The 15,775-nt window shown below is 37.0% G+C and overlaps 1 protein-coding gene across 11 annotated transcripts in view; it reads right to left on the reverse strand.

The window, feature by feature from the left end:
• Positions 1-15,775, reverse strand: part of AHI1 (Abelson helper integration site 1) — a 100,137-nt gene that overhangs the window by 54,128 nt on the left and 30,234 nt on the right. For 10 of the 11 annotated variants that reach the window (XR_008234766.1, XM_052784430.1, XM_052784435.1 and 7 more), the window contains exons 16-18: positions 13,321-13,451; positions 11,904-12,044; positions 9,659-9,861 (exon numbers count right to left, since the gene is read on the reverse strand). Coding sequence is in view for 10 of the 11 variants with exons in the window: in XM_052784430.1 (XP_052640390.1) it covers positions 9,659-9,861; positions 11,904-12,044; positions 13,321-13,451 (475 nt within the window). In the remaining variant the exon portion in view is untranslated. Of the gene's footprint in view, positions 1-7,134; positions 9,329-9,658; positions 9,862-11,903; positions 12,045-13,320; positions 13,452-15,775 lie in introns of those variants that run through there. The other variant, XM_052784437.1, reaches the window with a different exon arrangement.

Here is a 15,775-nt window from a genome sequence, read left to right on the forward strand (position 1 = left end):
CTAGGACACTGTTTCTAAAAACAGTTTAAAAACATTATTAAAACATGATTCTGCAAGAATTTAAAAGCTGACAGTTGAATTTGAAATAAAAACCAAACACAAATTCTGCTATTTTACTCAATGGTAGAAGAAAATACATAAGCAATAATGCTTAAAGTAGGAGTACAGTACTAGTAAGTTTGAATCAAGTTTACATCTATGTAAAAATGCAATCGTTTCTATGACAGTAGCATTAGGAGTACTCCAATGAAGACTGGGATTCTATTGAGGTTGATGTCCTGCAATCACTTAGAGACAAATCTGTTCTGCTCTTAAGTAACTTTTAGAGTAAATGGGAAAACCAAAGACAGCTAAAATAAGATATCATCACATTACACACAGGCAAAACCAAAACATATTTACTTGGCTTGTCTGAAGCAAGTGTGTTCCCCTGGTGCTCCCTACGGTCCTCTTAGTCTGATTATACAGATCAAGAACTCATCTACATTGCAATGTAGTTCCCTCTTAACTTGGGTGCTCCATTGTTTTCCCCACAGAAACGCAGAAGTGACCAGGCCACACATATTAAAATTGAAGCTAGAAGGTGCTTGATCCTACAGTTTAGACATAGCCATTGTCTACAGATGATATGTCTTATCACACAGTAATGATATATATTCAATTCCTTAGTTCTGCCAGAGAATTCCGGCATTTCAATTACAGGCTTACCACAAAAGCTTTCTTCCTCTTTTTTTTTTTTTCCCCTTTAAAAAAAAAGGTAAGAAGAAATTAAGATTGCTATAAACATTTGGAATAGTAAGCTTCTTTCTTTCAGCCACAAGGAAAAACAAAGTATTTGTACAAGGCACAAAACTGTTAAATACAGGCTCAGTTATACACAGGCTGTGTAGACTCACTCAGCCATTAAGTACAGAGAGTATGACCTCTCCTGGATTGGATAAAACTGGCATTTTGCCTTAAGAACATGCCTGGATATACACGTTTTAGCAGAATTGGCCAATGTCTTCACCAATAACAGCAAAAAGTAGATTTGTCTTGCTTAGTAAGAGCCAAGCAGATTACTATGTAAACTGTGACCTCTTCTGCAGCTGGTCATGATTCTTGCTATCAAAGAACATATGACCGGGGCGGGGGGGGGGGGGAGCAGGCAGGGAGGGAAATAAATAATCCATGACTATAGTAGTAAAATTTTAAAAATGTCTGGTTTTGTGCAATGAAAAATGGATGTAGCCTGTGTCGCACACAAAACATACCCAAAGATACTTGTCCTATGATTTTATTTCTCTTCCTACTAAGGAAAACAGACAACAAATTCTTCTGACTCACACCTTGTCAAATACACATAGCAATCTATTCCTCTGTACCTGCTGGTAAAAGACATTAGGACATGACTCTAAATACAGTATACAGTTTCAGGTAATCACGTAACCACTCAGACATTTGTAACACCCCCCCCCATCTCTCCCCAAGTATTTGGTTAGATTCTAGGCTTCTCCAATCATATATATATTTTTTCTTTTCCACAGAGATGTTAAAAAAAAAAGATATATTTCTATGAAAATTTCATTATCATTCCTATCATTCTAAAAAAAAAAAAAAAAAAAATTTAACCAGGCTTGCACTTCACTAAATTGTTTTTAAAATTACGCACTTAAACAAAAAGTGTAATCCAATTTCTTATGTTGATAAGCTCTCATTTACTTATTCCAGAGATTAACTGTAACGTAACCATTCCGAGAAAAAAAATTAAAAAAACCTGACTAGATTTCCCCAGAATAAGCAGCACTTTTGGATGCACAGATATAAAGATATACTTTCTGTATCTTTTATTTGAATGAAAACCAAATTGCTTTCCTCAGCTAACAAAAAATAAAAGGAATCTGTGCAACTTTATTAAGAAATTCTTAGAAGTTTAATCTTGTATATCCTTCTTTAACTCTCAATTTACAGTATCTCAGTATTTGAGCCATGATCAATGTTCCTTTCCGCACCTGATGTTGCAAGAAACTCTATCACAGCCCCAATAACCATCAATAAAAAAAGTTGTCAACAATGTTATTAAATTGACTCGGTGCACATTTATGGTATTTTCTGTCATAAAAAGTTGTTAACAAAAGCTGCTTTCTCCACACTTTGGTGACAATAAGTCAGCCGGCAGAAGGAGATGTCATTCGCTGGGTTTTACCAGCATGAGTGAATCTAGCTTTCTCTGCTTTAAAATATGATTTGAATAAACACAGTATTACTCAGATGTCCCTGTTTACTTTGTTCAGCAGGGAGAAAACAGTGAGTAACTTTTCCTTAACAGTGTACAAATGTTTATGGCAAGAAAACTGAGATGGTAAAACTGGAAATAAAATTAAAGGACTGATCAGTAAAATCCACACACATTAAAAATGCTTAACACCATCTTATTTTACCCTCTGATAAAATTACGATGATAGCTATAGTTTTATGCTAAACAATTAATGCAATTCATTTCTTGTGTCTGACATAACCTTTTATATAAAACATAAGCCACCGAGAAATAGAACGCTGAAAAAGGTCAGTAGTGGAACAAAATCTTCTGTCACAGCTGATTGCAGCTTATTATTGCTACTTTAGACCTCTATTCAAGTAGTAATGTCAGCAAATATTAAGTAAGAATTGAAGACAGATACCCTGTGCTTAGAGCACAAAGACCTTTGCTGTGTATTACTGCCCTGATACTCTGACTAGATTCATACAGGTCACTTACTTAACTTGAGTAAAAGACTAAGAGCATGCAGATTCAAATTCCATATTCACTGTAAAATTTGTAATGACTCCCTACGATAATAGGAATCTGTGTATCCAAAGATGCACACAATTACTCATTAACTTTTATAATTAAAAGTATAAAGAAAGAGTAGAGAAATAGTTTGAAATAGAAATTCCTTATATCTATTGCTAATGCTAAATAGAAACTTGGAGAGAGGAAAAAGTCCTTAATATAACTAAATGAAATATTCAGGGAATTCAATAAATACTCTCATGACCAGATATTTGAAACTACAGTCTTACCATAAACAGCCATTTCAGTCTCTTTATGCTCCATGTTAGCTACCACCATAGTGGAGAATTTCAGAGTTCTGGTACCAGATCTTACTCTGGAAGAGTCTCAGGCTGCATTGCTGCCAAGGTGGAAGGCATATTTGTAGCACTCCACCTATTTCTAAGGTAACTACCTAGACAATGACCTTTACTTAGTAGTAAAAGCAAGATATTTTACCTATTTTCTTTTATTCACTGGGAAGACTAGCAATTACTGCAGAGTAACTAATTGCGGTAAATCCATACAGATCAGTATGAGGATAGAATCTGTGAAACTACTCATGTTGCATCTGTGCCAAAGTTCCTTCATCTACAAAAATACAAACAATAGTTTCCTTTCTTTTACATCTCTTTTGACTGTATTTTAAAATCCATCTGATGTTTGCTAAAAGTGAGGAATGCCTAGAAAAAAATTCTTACTAAGCAAAGAATATTCTAACGTAGGAAAATATTACAGATTTTAAGGATCTGACCTGCTTTGTAAGATTTTCACAGAGGGGAAGAAACCAAACAACAAAGCAACAAACCACAGAAAAAAATAGCTTTTTTTCCTAGCACAGGCAACATAATTAAAACTGGCAAATTTAATGCATTGACAAGGAAAATTCATTATAATTTCCAAAACCTTACTTTATAAGAAACTATTTCTTAAAGACATACAAAGAAAAATTCTGGCAAAACTTTCATATGCTATTAAAGTATTTTACCTATATAAAGCTTCTAGTAATACTTCAGCCATTTCATATCAACAATCATTTTATGCAATCACAACAATTCAACAGTATCTGCTTGGCAAATAGAAAAAAGATTTCTAAGAAATTTTTTTATCCAGTAAATGAAATGCACGGGGTTATAGGATTTCAGATCCAAAAGTGGTTCCACCATGGCTTATAAAACACATCCTTGTAAGTCTACAGCTGGGAGTAGCTATGTTTAAAGTAGTAATTGCAACAGAATTTCCTAGAGTAAGAAAATCATACAGGAAAAAGTATACAGCACTATTCAAAAGCACCTGTTTGATTTAAAAGCCCTCATTCCAGTGGACTGTATTGCCCAGATCATCAGAAAAATGACTGTCTATGTTACAGGATCATGTTCTCCACTAATACAATAATTAATAAACTAAAATCCAAATCTATCATGCAGTGGGCCATATGGATCTGTCTTGAAATTGCTATAAAGATCCATCCTCATGTTTCTTCAAGAGTAAACCGTAGCAGATAAGGTGCACAAGTTCAGAGCTATCTTTCTCCTATGGGCCTTTCCAGTTGCATCACTCAACAGTTTAGGAACTTCTTGAGCATCAGCTGGCAGTAACACCGGTTCATTGGGCCAATAGCTTTTGCTGAATCTCTCCTTTACGAATTTGCCCCAAATCTCTGTGAACCCATGTACACTTCAGTGCATATCCCCACTTCAGCTGTAACAAATTTTTTTTTCCAATACTGTTCCTGATTTCATATATTTGTCACAACTTTTCTCTCACTCTTGTCCACCTGTACAACCTGCAAAGCTGAGTAGCTCTAGTCAATTTAATCTTGTTACATGCAAGCTCTTCAATAGCTTTTGGCATTTGTACTACTCTTGTTTGAACTTCTCATTTTATTTATTTTTTTTTTCAGAAGGGGTCTCCAGAACTAATTACAGTGTTGAATATATGGGCTCATCCTGGATTTCCTAAGTAGAAACACACAAGCATCCTCCTCATATTCAGTTTGGAATGGATCTTACTTATCGTTTCCTAAAAACTATTCAGCTACAGTTTTGTTTTTAATAAGAAATAAAATTAAGTGCTTCCCCCCCTCTTTTTTAACAATGATGTATGCACAGTGTAAAACAAATGGCTTCCTATTCATTTGCAAGTCTCTTTAAGAAAAACTTAAGGGAAATTTAAGATGATTCTATGAACTTAGTGAAAAAGAGGTTTTAAAAATACTGCAAATTTCTTATACATATGATAGATAAGATTACAGAATATCAGTACCTCCTCTGAGAGTTTGTAGATAAAAATTTTGTATTGCAGGCATGATCAAGTGAAAAAGCTATTTTCAGCCTGCAGCGGCATTCCAGCATCACAATTTCAGAGCTAGGATGTTATACCTTTAAAGGAAGCCCTTCTCCCCATATCTATAAAACATATATCACCCCCTTGTTACGCAAAGTTATGAACAGGTATTTTTATTGCTAGATAGAAGTGAAATTTTAAATACATAAATAGTAACACTGAATGAAAAGCACTTAGGAGTTCTTTCAATGACTAGATATGGGTTTAGTGTTTTCCTATCAAAAACTTCTGTAAGTAGAAACATACATTACCATTAGTTCCTTGAGGCAGAGATAAATAATAATTGCTGCCACGATTCACTATACTGTAATTTCTCTATGTGGTAAAGAAGCCAATTCTACATTCTAGTTTCATAGAGAAATTCATATTTACTTTTTGTAATAAAGTGTCCTAGCTTTTGTGAATTGCTAAAGCTTTAGCCCAACATTCAACTCTTGGTTCTAATTACACATTTTCTGGACTAACAAGCATGGTAATGTTGCAGAGGAGAAGAAAAGAAACTTCCTCTATCATTCATTAAGGTTCCTGTTTAGGTAGCAAAAAAGAAAAATAAAAAAAGAAAAAAACATTAGTTCTAAAGGGACCTGGAAAGGAGGCACTGTTCACAACACAAAAAACCCGAGCTCATACGGGATCAGAATATTCTCTGTTCTATCTAGCTTAAACGAAGTTTTAATGTATTTACATTACATTTTCAAATGATATATCTAAGTTGCAGACCTCCAAACTTTGCACTTACAAGTTAATTTTATATCCATTAGTTGCTGCTGTTAAGTTCGCACACATTGAACCCAGAGACCCCTGTGTTGGCAGACCTTCTGTTCAGAGGTTCCATCACCTTTGTCTCATAAAACATCACCCTAGGCATGACCTCAGGCCAGGTTTACTGTCTACAAGGTATGCTGCCAACATCCTTGTCTCAACATGGTAATCCCTATGTGTCTCTGAAAAGGCACTGGCAGGCAAACATGACCCAAAGACCAGTACAAAGCCTACATAGTTTCCAGTTCCTTTTTATTTTTCCGGTCAGACAAACAGGTACAAGGTAACACTTTAACACTTGCGTTCTCATTTGGATTTTCATATTCCCACCCTATCACAGGGCAGCCTGCCACCCTAAATGTAGCTTAATAAAGACACCTTTCTTCATTTTCACTTGGCTGTACCCAGACGTATTAGCACATTCTCACACGTGCAGCTGAGTGGCAACTTTTATGAGGCCTACTTTGACAAACATTTTAGCAAAGCATTTATGCGAGTATGCATTCTAACAAGCTTTCCAGCAATCCCTTCACTTACATGCACCATTTTTCACATGAAAAAGGTAGTTGCACACGTGTAAATGTATATACATCCAAAACTAATTCCCAATTACAAATCAGTAGAAATTTTTATTATTGGTATATTATACTCTTGGACTGTCCAGAATCTCTGATAATGCAGGCAGACAATACTGCACCCACATGCAAGAAATGATCCTATCCCTGCTTGGAAAGGAGGTATCGCTGTACCCTGAGTCTCATGTTGGATCGCTGAAAAGATGAGTATCAAGAGTCCTTTCAATGAAAAGAAATCTCCTCCCAATATCTCAGTGGTTCATAAAGCCCTGCAAGAAAGCAGTCTCAGGTTTATAATCGTCACTGCTATGTGACAGACATCAGACTGGATGTGCTCTTGTCCTGATTTCGGCTGGGATAGAGTTAACTGTCTTCCTAGTAGCTGGTACAGTGCTATGTTTTGAGTTTAGTATGAGAAGAATGTTAACAACACTGATGTTTTCAGTTGTTGCTAAGTAATGTTTAGTCTAAAGTCAAGGATTTTTCAGCTTCTCATGCCCAGCCAGCAAGGAGGCTGGAGGGGCACAAGAAGTTGGCACAGCACACGGCCAGGGCAGCTGACCCAAAGTGCCCAACAGGGTATTCCATACCATCTGACGTCATGCCCAGTATATAAACTGGGGGGACTGGGGGCGGGGGGGATCACAGCTCGGGGACTAACTGGGCATCGATCGGCAGGTGGTGAGCAATTGCACTGTGCATCATTTGTATATTCCAATCCTTTTATTATTACTGCTGTCATTTTATTAATGTTAACATTATTAGTTTCTCCTTTTCTGTTCTATTAAACCGTTCTTATCTCAACCCATGAGTTTTACTTCTTTTCCTTATTTTCTCCTCCATCCCACTGGGTGGTGGGGGGGAGTCATCGAGCGGCTGCATGGTGCTTAGTTGCTGGCTGGGGTTAAACCACAACAGCTCTTTCAACTGCTATCCTGCCCTGTTTGGAAACCCATATGGTGAGAAGACTCAGATGACCTTTCTGACATCTCCCATATATATGGTCCATGGGTAGAGCTTTTAGAGGATGCTGTCCAAAACCTTGATCACGACTCTGCTCGCTGTGGACTTACTCATCCCAAACTGATCATTGAGCAATGGGAATCTAGGGTTATAAAACTCCAGGGGCTGAAAGTTATTCTCTCAAACATGGTTGTAGGCTTATCTATTTCATCTAGCTACATGGTTCCATGGAACCACTACGTGGTTCTGCTAAACAAGATTTGTCTCCCACAGCCCAGAACCCCTGGCTAACCAGGGACTAAACAGCTGCAATGATAAAGACTCCCAGAAATTCATCATCCCTGTCTTCTTCCTCAGATGACAAGACATCCAGAAGAGTAAAAAAAGAAAATTCTTTTGCAATGTCTTCCCAGAGTACTTGTCCCAGACACAAGGTTACATGCGCCATTCTCTCCATATTTTGTCTCTCTGACTGATAAACAACTTGAAGGCACCAGGGCTCACTTGTAGATTAGCAGGCACAAAATAAGCAGAAAACAGAAACAAGGCTTGCTTCCTTGTGTGAGGCCACATGTAATTGTAAAGGCCGCAGCAACATGCTACCATTATGCATGCGAGCTACAGTGTGGTATTTCATAAAAGGGTCCACTGGAAGCTCACAGTCCAGAAAGCAAAGGACACTGGGATAGCTTTCTTTTGGATAGTTTCAAAGCACAGGCCTAATAGGGATGTCCAGGCCAGGGAACCAGACTAGATCTAGTCCAGAGCAAAACCCCTAAAGCATGATGAGAGTAGCTACAGCAACCTTACCAACAACTGCTTTCATCTACTCATCTGCTTCTTTTGTGCTTCACTACTTATTAATGCAGACAAAGCCTAAAACTACATTAAAAAAAACCCTATATGCACTCAAAAGTACTTAAAAATGAAAAATAATAAGCACAAACCCAAATGCAGTTCATGTCATTGTGAACAGTAATTATAGCTGCACAGCGCTACTTAGGAATATTCTGCATTCTTGTTGCACGCAAAACTGTCTCAAGTTGAGGAATTTCACTTAATTAAATTTATCGCCAATTACAAAAGCTTTAATTACTGATTTGGGTATTGAGAAACAAGACAAATAGTCAAACACACACCCAAAGAAAACACTTTTCCTCCCTCTTTGTCTGTCTCAACTTTGCTTCAGACACTTCTCTCTAGTTCCCAGTCTCCTTGCTTTTGCCATTATGTTATACTCAGTTCCTTTGGTAAGGCGATGGGTGGTGCAGGAGAGTGGGGTTAGTGCATAGTGGCTTGCTCTTTTTGCCTCTCCTTGTTTCTTACTCCTTTCAACTGCTTTAGTGTAGGTCTTCCACCAGCCGAAATCCCCTCAGGGATTGTACCTGTCCAGCGTGGATTTCTCCATGGGTTGCAGTCCCTTCAGAGGAGTACCTCCTCCTGTGTTTTCTTTTGTGTGTCCTCACACATCTCCTGTCTTTCCCTTCATGCCTACTCCATTATCTCCCCCTCTATCTCCATTTGTGCATTGTTTTGTGTCTCCTGTATCACCTTCGTGCCTCCTTCTGTGTCTTCTTTTGTGCCTTCTCACGTCTCCTCCTGTATCTCTACTTGTGCCTCCTGACATGTTTTCCTTTGCGTTTCCTCCTCTGCTCTGGTATCTCCTGTCCCTAGTAGCTACTTACCTTTCTTAAATATGTTTTTGCAGAGGTGCCAGTATGCTCTTCTGTTTGGTTCCAGTTTCAGTTGTGCAGTGTGTCCATATTGTCCTTTGTGGAGCTGGCTGGAAAAGGCTGTACCCAACACAGGGAAGTCCATGGTATCCTCCCACATAGGTCAGCCCTGCAGCCCCCCTGCTATGAAACCCCTGCCATTTATGCCACATACAATTCTAAAGGTGAATAGGAAAAAATAAAAGAAAGCATTTTCTAAAGCTCAGCTATAATGATCTATGGAGTAAATCATATCAATGGCAATGGGCATTGACAAAAAACATCCCCTGTCCTCAGTACTTGGTAAACAAGAATAACTTAGTTTCATATGGTTAATCTCTTCTAAAGAGCTACTTACAGATGCATTAATACTTGCAGGAGATGTATTCATTTCTGAAGAACAGATCCCAAGACTACATATATATATTTTGTTACATATACCAGTCCCAGAATATGAACTTTGGCTGAAAAGACTATATACTTCTGGAAATTAATTAAATTTGACTTACCATAACAGAATCCAGTTTTTGTTTCACCTTCTGCATTCTCATTGATGCTCTTGCAACACTGACAAACTGATCTGCTGGACACATCACTGAACTTCTTTGTATAGGAATTTCAGAAAAACTGCTAAAGAACTGTGGCCCTCTTGGTGCAGCTGTGGTAAGTGATGAACTGAGATCTTTTACGAGTTCAGCTTCCTGTTGTGCAACTGTAGAAATACCCAATATTAATATGTCAGGTGAAGCCTTACGTTGCCATGGCAAAAAAAATAATTGAATGATCGCTGTTATTTTGCCAGTCATGCCTTCAGTCAAACACCATCAGAATGTGTACTAATAGTGCTATAGGGAAAACCTGAAAATGACATGAAGTTTTCCGCCTACTACCCTATTTCCCCCTAACCCTTCCTGATCACAATGTCTCCCTTCTGTTATCTGCGTTCAGTAACCTCTCACACAGAACTGGTATTTTTGTATTGCTTATAGTGTTCTCCATGCAGAAATATTGGGGGGCGAGGGGGAAAAGAAAGGAGTTTTTCAAAGGCAAAAAAGTTATAGAACTTGCAATGAGTTCAAGTCAGCTATTTTACTAGGTACATTTCACATTTTTTCCAGCCTAGTTCAAGTGAGCTTATTATACTTGAGTAAAATCTCAGAAGTTGCTAGGCATATATACAAGCACAGGAGGCATTCTTAGGAGGTAGCCTGCTCTAGAATAGGATACTTTTGATGAAAGTCATGCTTACTGTCATTTAAACAAGTTGTTTGACTTTTGCAATTTTTTGTACTGTGGTCTCAAGCCAACAAAGGTTAAAAGAATTCTTCATGAAAGTTTTGTCCAGCAAGGATATTCATAAAACTGTTGGTGTATGTAAAACACATACTGTTCGAGTCTTAAAAACTGTGTCAGTGACTAAAATAAGTATTACTATATGATTAACTCTTTCAACACTAAGGCAGTAAGACTACCTTCTGAAAGCAAAGTGTGTGCTTTTAACCAAAAAAGGAACAAAAAGTTAGTAACACACAATGTAGAAAAGACCACAATCTATGCAAAATCTTACTGTTACCAGTGACTTAGTTAAGCAGTCAGATGATACAAATAACTACCAGTGTGATATCTGTGTGATCTCTAAATATACACGCACACACATATATATTTTAAACTACCCCATTAGCTTTTTAAAGACTCACTCTCTGCTGAACAGTCAAAAAATTTTAAAGAAATCCTTCACCCGAAAAATTTTCCACTGCTCTCTAGAATGAAGGTATCTTACTGGGTTGAAGTTGACAACTGAATATTCATTGTAAAGTCATTCCACTTTATTTTCCTGTAAAAGTCAACCAGTTCAACAGACAAATAACCTAAACTGTGAGATTTGATATGAGTAATCTCATTACTACTTGTTATTTAAAAACCAAATGTATAAAGACAGGATTAGCTTTATAAGTCTATGTTCACTGCAAATATAATTCAAACAAAAATCTGTTACAGATACGCAAAGTCTATTGCATAATTCGTATTAACACTATCTACTGTCTAGATACAATATGACATCTGAAAGCATGTCCTTAATTGAAACAACGACACTACTAAAGCTAACCACAAAAACACCACTATCAGAAAAGTCTGCAAAGAACAGTCTGAATTTTATTTTGTATATAAAAAAATTCAAAGTCAGCATTTATCACTATTTTCTCTTTAATATAACATGGGGAATAAACACTCTCTCACATAATCACACCACAGGTGTAACACCTGTTTATTAAAACAATCTATACTCTCTCATTCATTTCTATACAGCTCCTCAACATTATTTTGTAACATAGCCAGCACAAAATACTGAGATTTCTATTAAGCTATTTATTAATTTTCAGAATGATAGTATTTTCTGGCTCCATAATCCACCTTGATACTGAAAAGGGGCTTTTAAATATTTGTATGATGCTACCTATATATGATAAAGTGCGGTAAAAATCACACAGGATGACACACAATAACACATTTAAAGTTGAGGCTGCAAGGGACCTCTGGTGATTGGCTAGGCCAAAGCCCCTGCTCAAAGCAGGGTCACCTACAGCAGGTTGCTCAGGGTCACGTCCAGTTCGGTTTTGGTATCTCCCAGGAGAAAGATATGTATTATCATCAAAAGACTGTTTTCATTTTCCTTCAAAAGAAGTACAACTACTAGCAAATTACTTTTAAAAATAAAATATTTACAGGTGTGTTTCAAGAAAAGTTGTACTGTACCTTTATAATCATAAACGTATACAAGTATTGGCTGGTTTTGACCAAAGGCACAAAATGACACCATGTGTTCAAGTGGATGAAAGGCAACATCACGAAGTGGCGATGTGAAGGAGAGTTCAGAATATATGGCCACCTGATCACCTACAGAAGTGAAATGTTTACTAATACCATGGAAACATATTTGATACAGCAAAATAACAGTTGATTAAAGCTTGTATTACAACAGTGCAGTGATTACCACAGTAAATATATATTCTTCAGTTAATTTCCTTATTGAAAAGTAGTATTTGGCATAAGACAAAAAATATTGCATGCTTTTAAGTTATTCAGTAAGTCAGAAAAGTTAGTGCTGTTGCAACAGCTGCAGGAAACCCCAGAGGATGCATCAAGTTAGCTGAGGTCTCTTGTTCTGATAAGCAAGTTCTGGAAAGGTGGCGTTCCACAGTATTTGTTTGTGCTTGCATTTTGCCAGAGATAGCTATCTTAGTTGTGGATTTCAATTATATAATACTGCCAACAGGAGTGAAAGTTGAGCACAAAACTATTAAAAAAAATTAAAAAATTAGCTCTTCAGCTGATGGCATTATGAATGCAAGTAGAGTGTCTAAGCAAGAGTCAATGCCCAGTGAAAACATACTAATAACAAAGTTCCTCCCTCCTTTTACTTTTATTCTTTTTTAAAGTTTTCAGACAAATTATATAGTGGCATAGAAATGAGCTAATATAGTTGGAAACAGGGAAAGAAATTCAAAACAGAACTGTTGGTTAGCTGCCAGTTTTAAAGTATTTTCTTATTCCTTTTTAAAAATTATATAGAACATAATTGGAGACAGAATATAATGTCATCAAAACCAAAAGGTGTGTTCTGCTACCTTCTCCTGTTACTTTTGTCCCTTTTACCTCACTGTACAAGGAAGATGACAAACCCTTTATCTTACATTTGCTTAACCAGAAAGATTTTGGTAGCTATTTTGAAACTAGTCAGTTTGGGGAATAATTAACAAAATATTCAGAGTCTCTGACCACCCTTGGGAAACAGATGGAAGTGGTTCTCAAAAAAAGCCTAATTCCCAAATCCCCAAAAACACAACAGAGACTGATTTGATTTAAAACATTTTTGTGCATTCCATTTTAAGACCCTCATCCACGTGTAAAGAATTGCAGTACACAAAGTTGAGCTTCAGGTGCTCCATTCCTAATGGACATTACAAATGCTACCTCTGCCTATTAATTTCCTCTAGAGAATTAAATCTTAGAGATTAATAATAGCTATTTAAAAGGTGGAGCTAAGGCTACAGGATTTAAGAATATCTTACTGAAGCTTTATCCCATATCAAAACTGTTTCAATAAAGCTTACAAAACTGTTTCCCTGTCAGCCTTGACAACCTGGCTTAAGACCATAGAATAATTAGTTACCTGTTTCTGGATTCCAAACATAAGCCCTTCCATCTTCACTTCCAGAAAACAGGAACGTACCACATGGTGTTAAGGTGCTGTGAATCTTTTCTCTGTAATTTGTGGCACCTATGTATTTCTTTGTAGCCACGCTAAAGATAAAGAATAGTTTGCCCATGTAGCAGATACTTTCAGAATAGACAATCTAACTTTATGTGTCAGTCCACCCCTCTATTGCTCAGAAAAATCAATACACCTTGCATCCCAAATAGATATGCAAGCACCCACCTTTTGCAGAGTGCAGTGTTTACCCTTTCTTTCCCTGGCTTTCATAATGCACCTGAAATGATAGATGAAAGCATACATCCTTGTCTTTCAGTAGCAAATGGAAATACTTAGATCTAGAGAATGGATATAGATGCAGTAATTTGCATTTTCTTGATCCTGGGCTTTGCAAAAAAATAGGGAAATTGGCACTGTTACTCCAAGCTCTGCCAAAAAAGTTTTCAATACGCTTCCTGAGCTTGTTTACATCCCAGTAGTGCATAAATTTACCCAGCAGCTCTCTTTAGACTAATGTCTCCTTGGTTATAAAAAAAAGCAACAGTAGAATCAACAAATTTCAGACATCAGTGTTGATTTACTATTAACATCAATATTTTTAGTATTATTTTGCAACTTTAGTATCCTAATCTTAGTCAGTGAAACACTACTGGTCAGCATAGTAATAATGACCTACCAATGAACTGTCAAACAGTCTGTAGGCATCAAGTGAGAGAGAACCTACAAAAGGATTTAAAGAAGCATAAGTGAGCTTCTAAGAGGCTATCTCAAACATGAGGTACAGCTTGGAAAGAGATGTGAAAGTTCAAAATGGAGACTAATACTGCAGTAATACTACGATGCAGAATTCAAGGCAAGAAAAATGGCAATAGGCCATGACAGCCCTCAAAGACAGAAGACAGTAATTTTTAAAATGTGTTACTGCAGAAACAATGGAGGTATGCTGGCAGAAGTGCAGAGCAGTTAATATGACAGGAAAATTATTTTACACAATATTCTGAATAAATACACCCTGCATACAATTCTGTTTACAAGCAAGAGAAAGGGATGCTTTAATGATCACAGCGCAAGACCATATTAGCCCAAATAAGAGTTTTTGCTGTGTAAGATAGTATCTCTGAGATGTCATGCAGAAGAGCTCTGCAAGATGTAAAACTAGCCTGCATATGAAACCCTAAGGAGAGGTCTGAACCAAAACCAAATCACTGATCGCATACTTAAGTGACAGGACAGCAGCATTATCCAAAAAGATCAAAAAGAGCAAGTTGAAAGACGAAAGTTAAGAACAACTAGCTGTCAATCAAAGTGAATTGTGTTGATCTGTGACCTCCACCCCCTCTTTTCTCATGCAGGGAATGAACAGTTAATGCTGACGTGTAAAATTATCACTGCTGAGTATCTAACCCTGTGGTTTATTGATAGACTTAAGCCAATGTAACTGTGGGCTGCAGTCAAAGCAGCAGTCCTGCTGCTGTCCTCTCCACCCTTATTTTCCCAGGCTCTCCCTCATTTCTTCTCTAGTGTTTGGGCAGCTATCAGATGAGTTAGATCAGATAGTTGATTAAAATGAAAATTAATCATTTGTATTTGTAGGCTGATTTTCAGTCGGATCAGTTCACTGATTTGACTTACCCTGCATTGAGAGATCTCTAGAGCTGATAAAAAGAAAATGCTAGGAATACATGGCCAAAGGTGTGGGAGATAGGAGATGGTGTGTCCTATGGATAAACTGGCTTAAAATAATTGTGAAATTGCACACCATATTAACCCTTTCTTAGAGATTAATATGTATGTCCATTTTTCCCTCTCAAACTAAAACTCTCTGCACTTTTTAGGAATGGTAGTGATAGAAGAACACTATCTGCTTCAAAAACTATAGGTTCCCTCTGTTAATCCAACAATTTCATGCTTCAATTGAGCGGATGGTTTAGCCTTCTAGCATAGTCATTATAATTTATCATTTACAGTAAAAGATGAAGAGTGCACTATAAGACTGGAAAGTCTTCAGCTAGTTCAAACATCCAACCCAATATATTACTTAGGAGCAAGATTTTCTGAGAGAGTATGTATATGTACAAAAGTATGTTCTAAAAGAATGTAGTTTCTTGTGCTATGAGAGTATAAAGGCATTTCCCCCAGGTAATTTCATGCAGAACACCAGGGACCTTTGATTTTCTGCATGGCAAGGGGTGGAAGGGAACCCATGAAATTAAGGATCAATCATTTAGAAAGAGCATTCATATCTTTAATGTGACTTTCCAGAAGAGAATGTTCAGGTGCATCTTACTAAGTGTAACTGATAGGAGTGAGAGCCTTCTCAGTTTCACCCAGTGAAAGGACAAGGGGGAATGGACACAAATTGCAATACAGGACATTCTGTTTAAAATTAAGAAAAAAATTCTTTTAGTTTGAG

Source organism: Harpia harpyja, chromosome 4, assembly GCF_026419915.1.
Source record: "Harpia harpyja isolate bHarHar1 chromosome 4, bHarHar1 primary haplotype, whole genome shotgun sequence".
Classification (NCBI taxonomy): Eukaryota; Metazoa; Chordata; class Aves; order Accipitriformes; family Accipitridae; genus Harpia; species Harpia harpyja.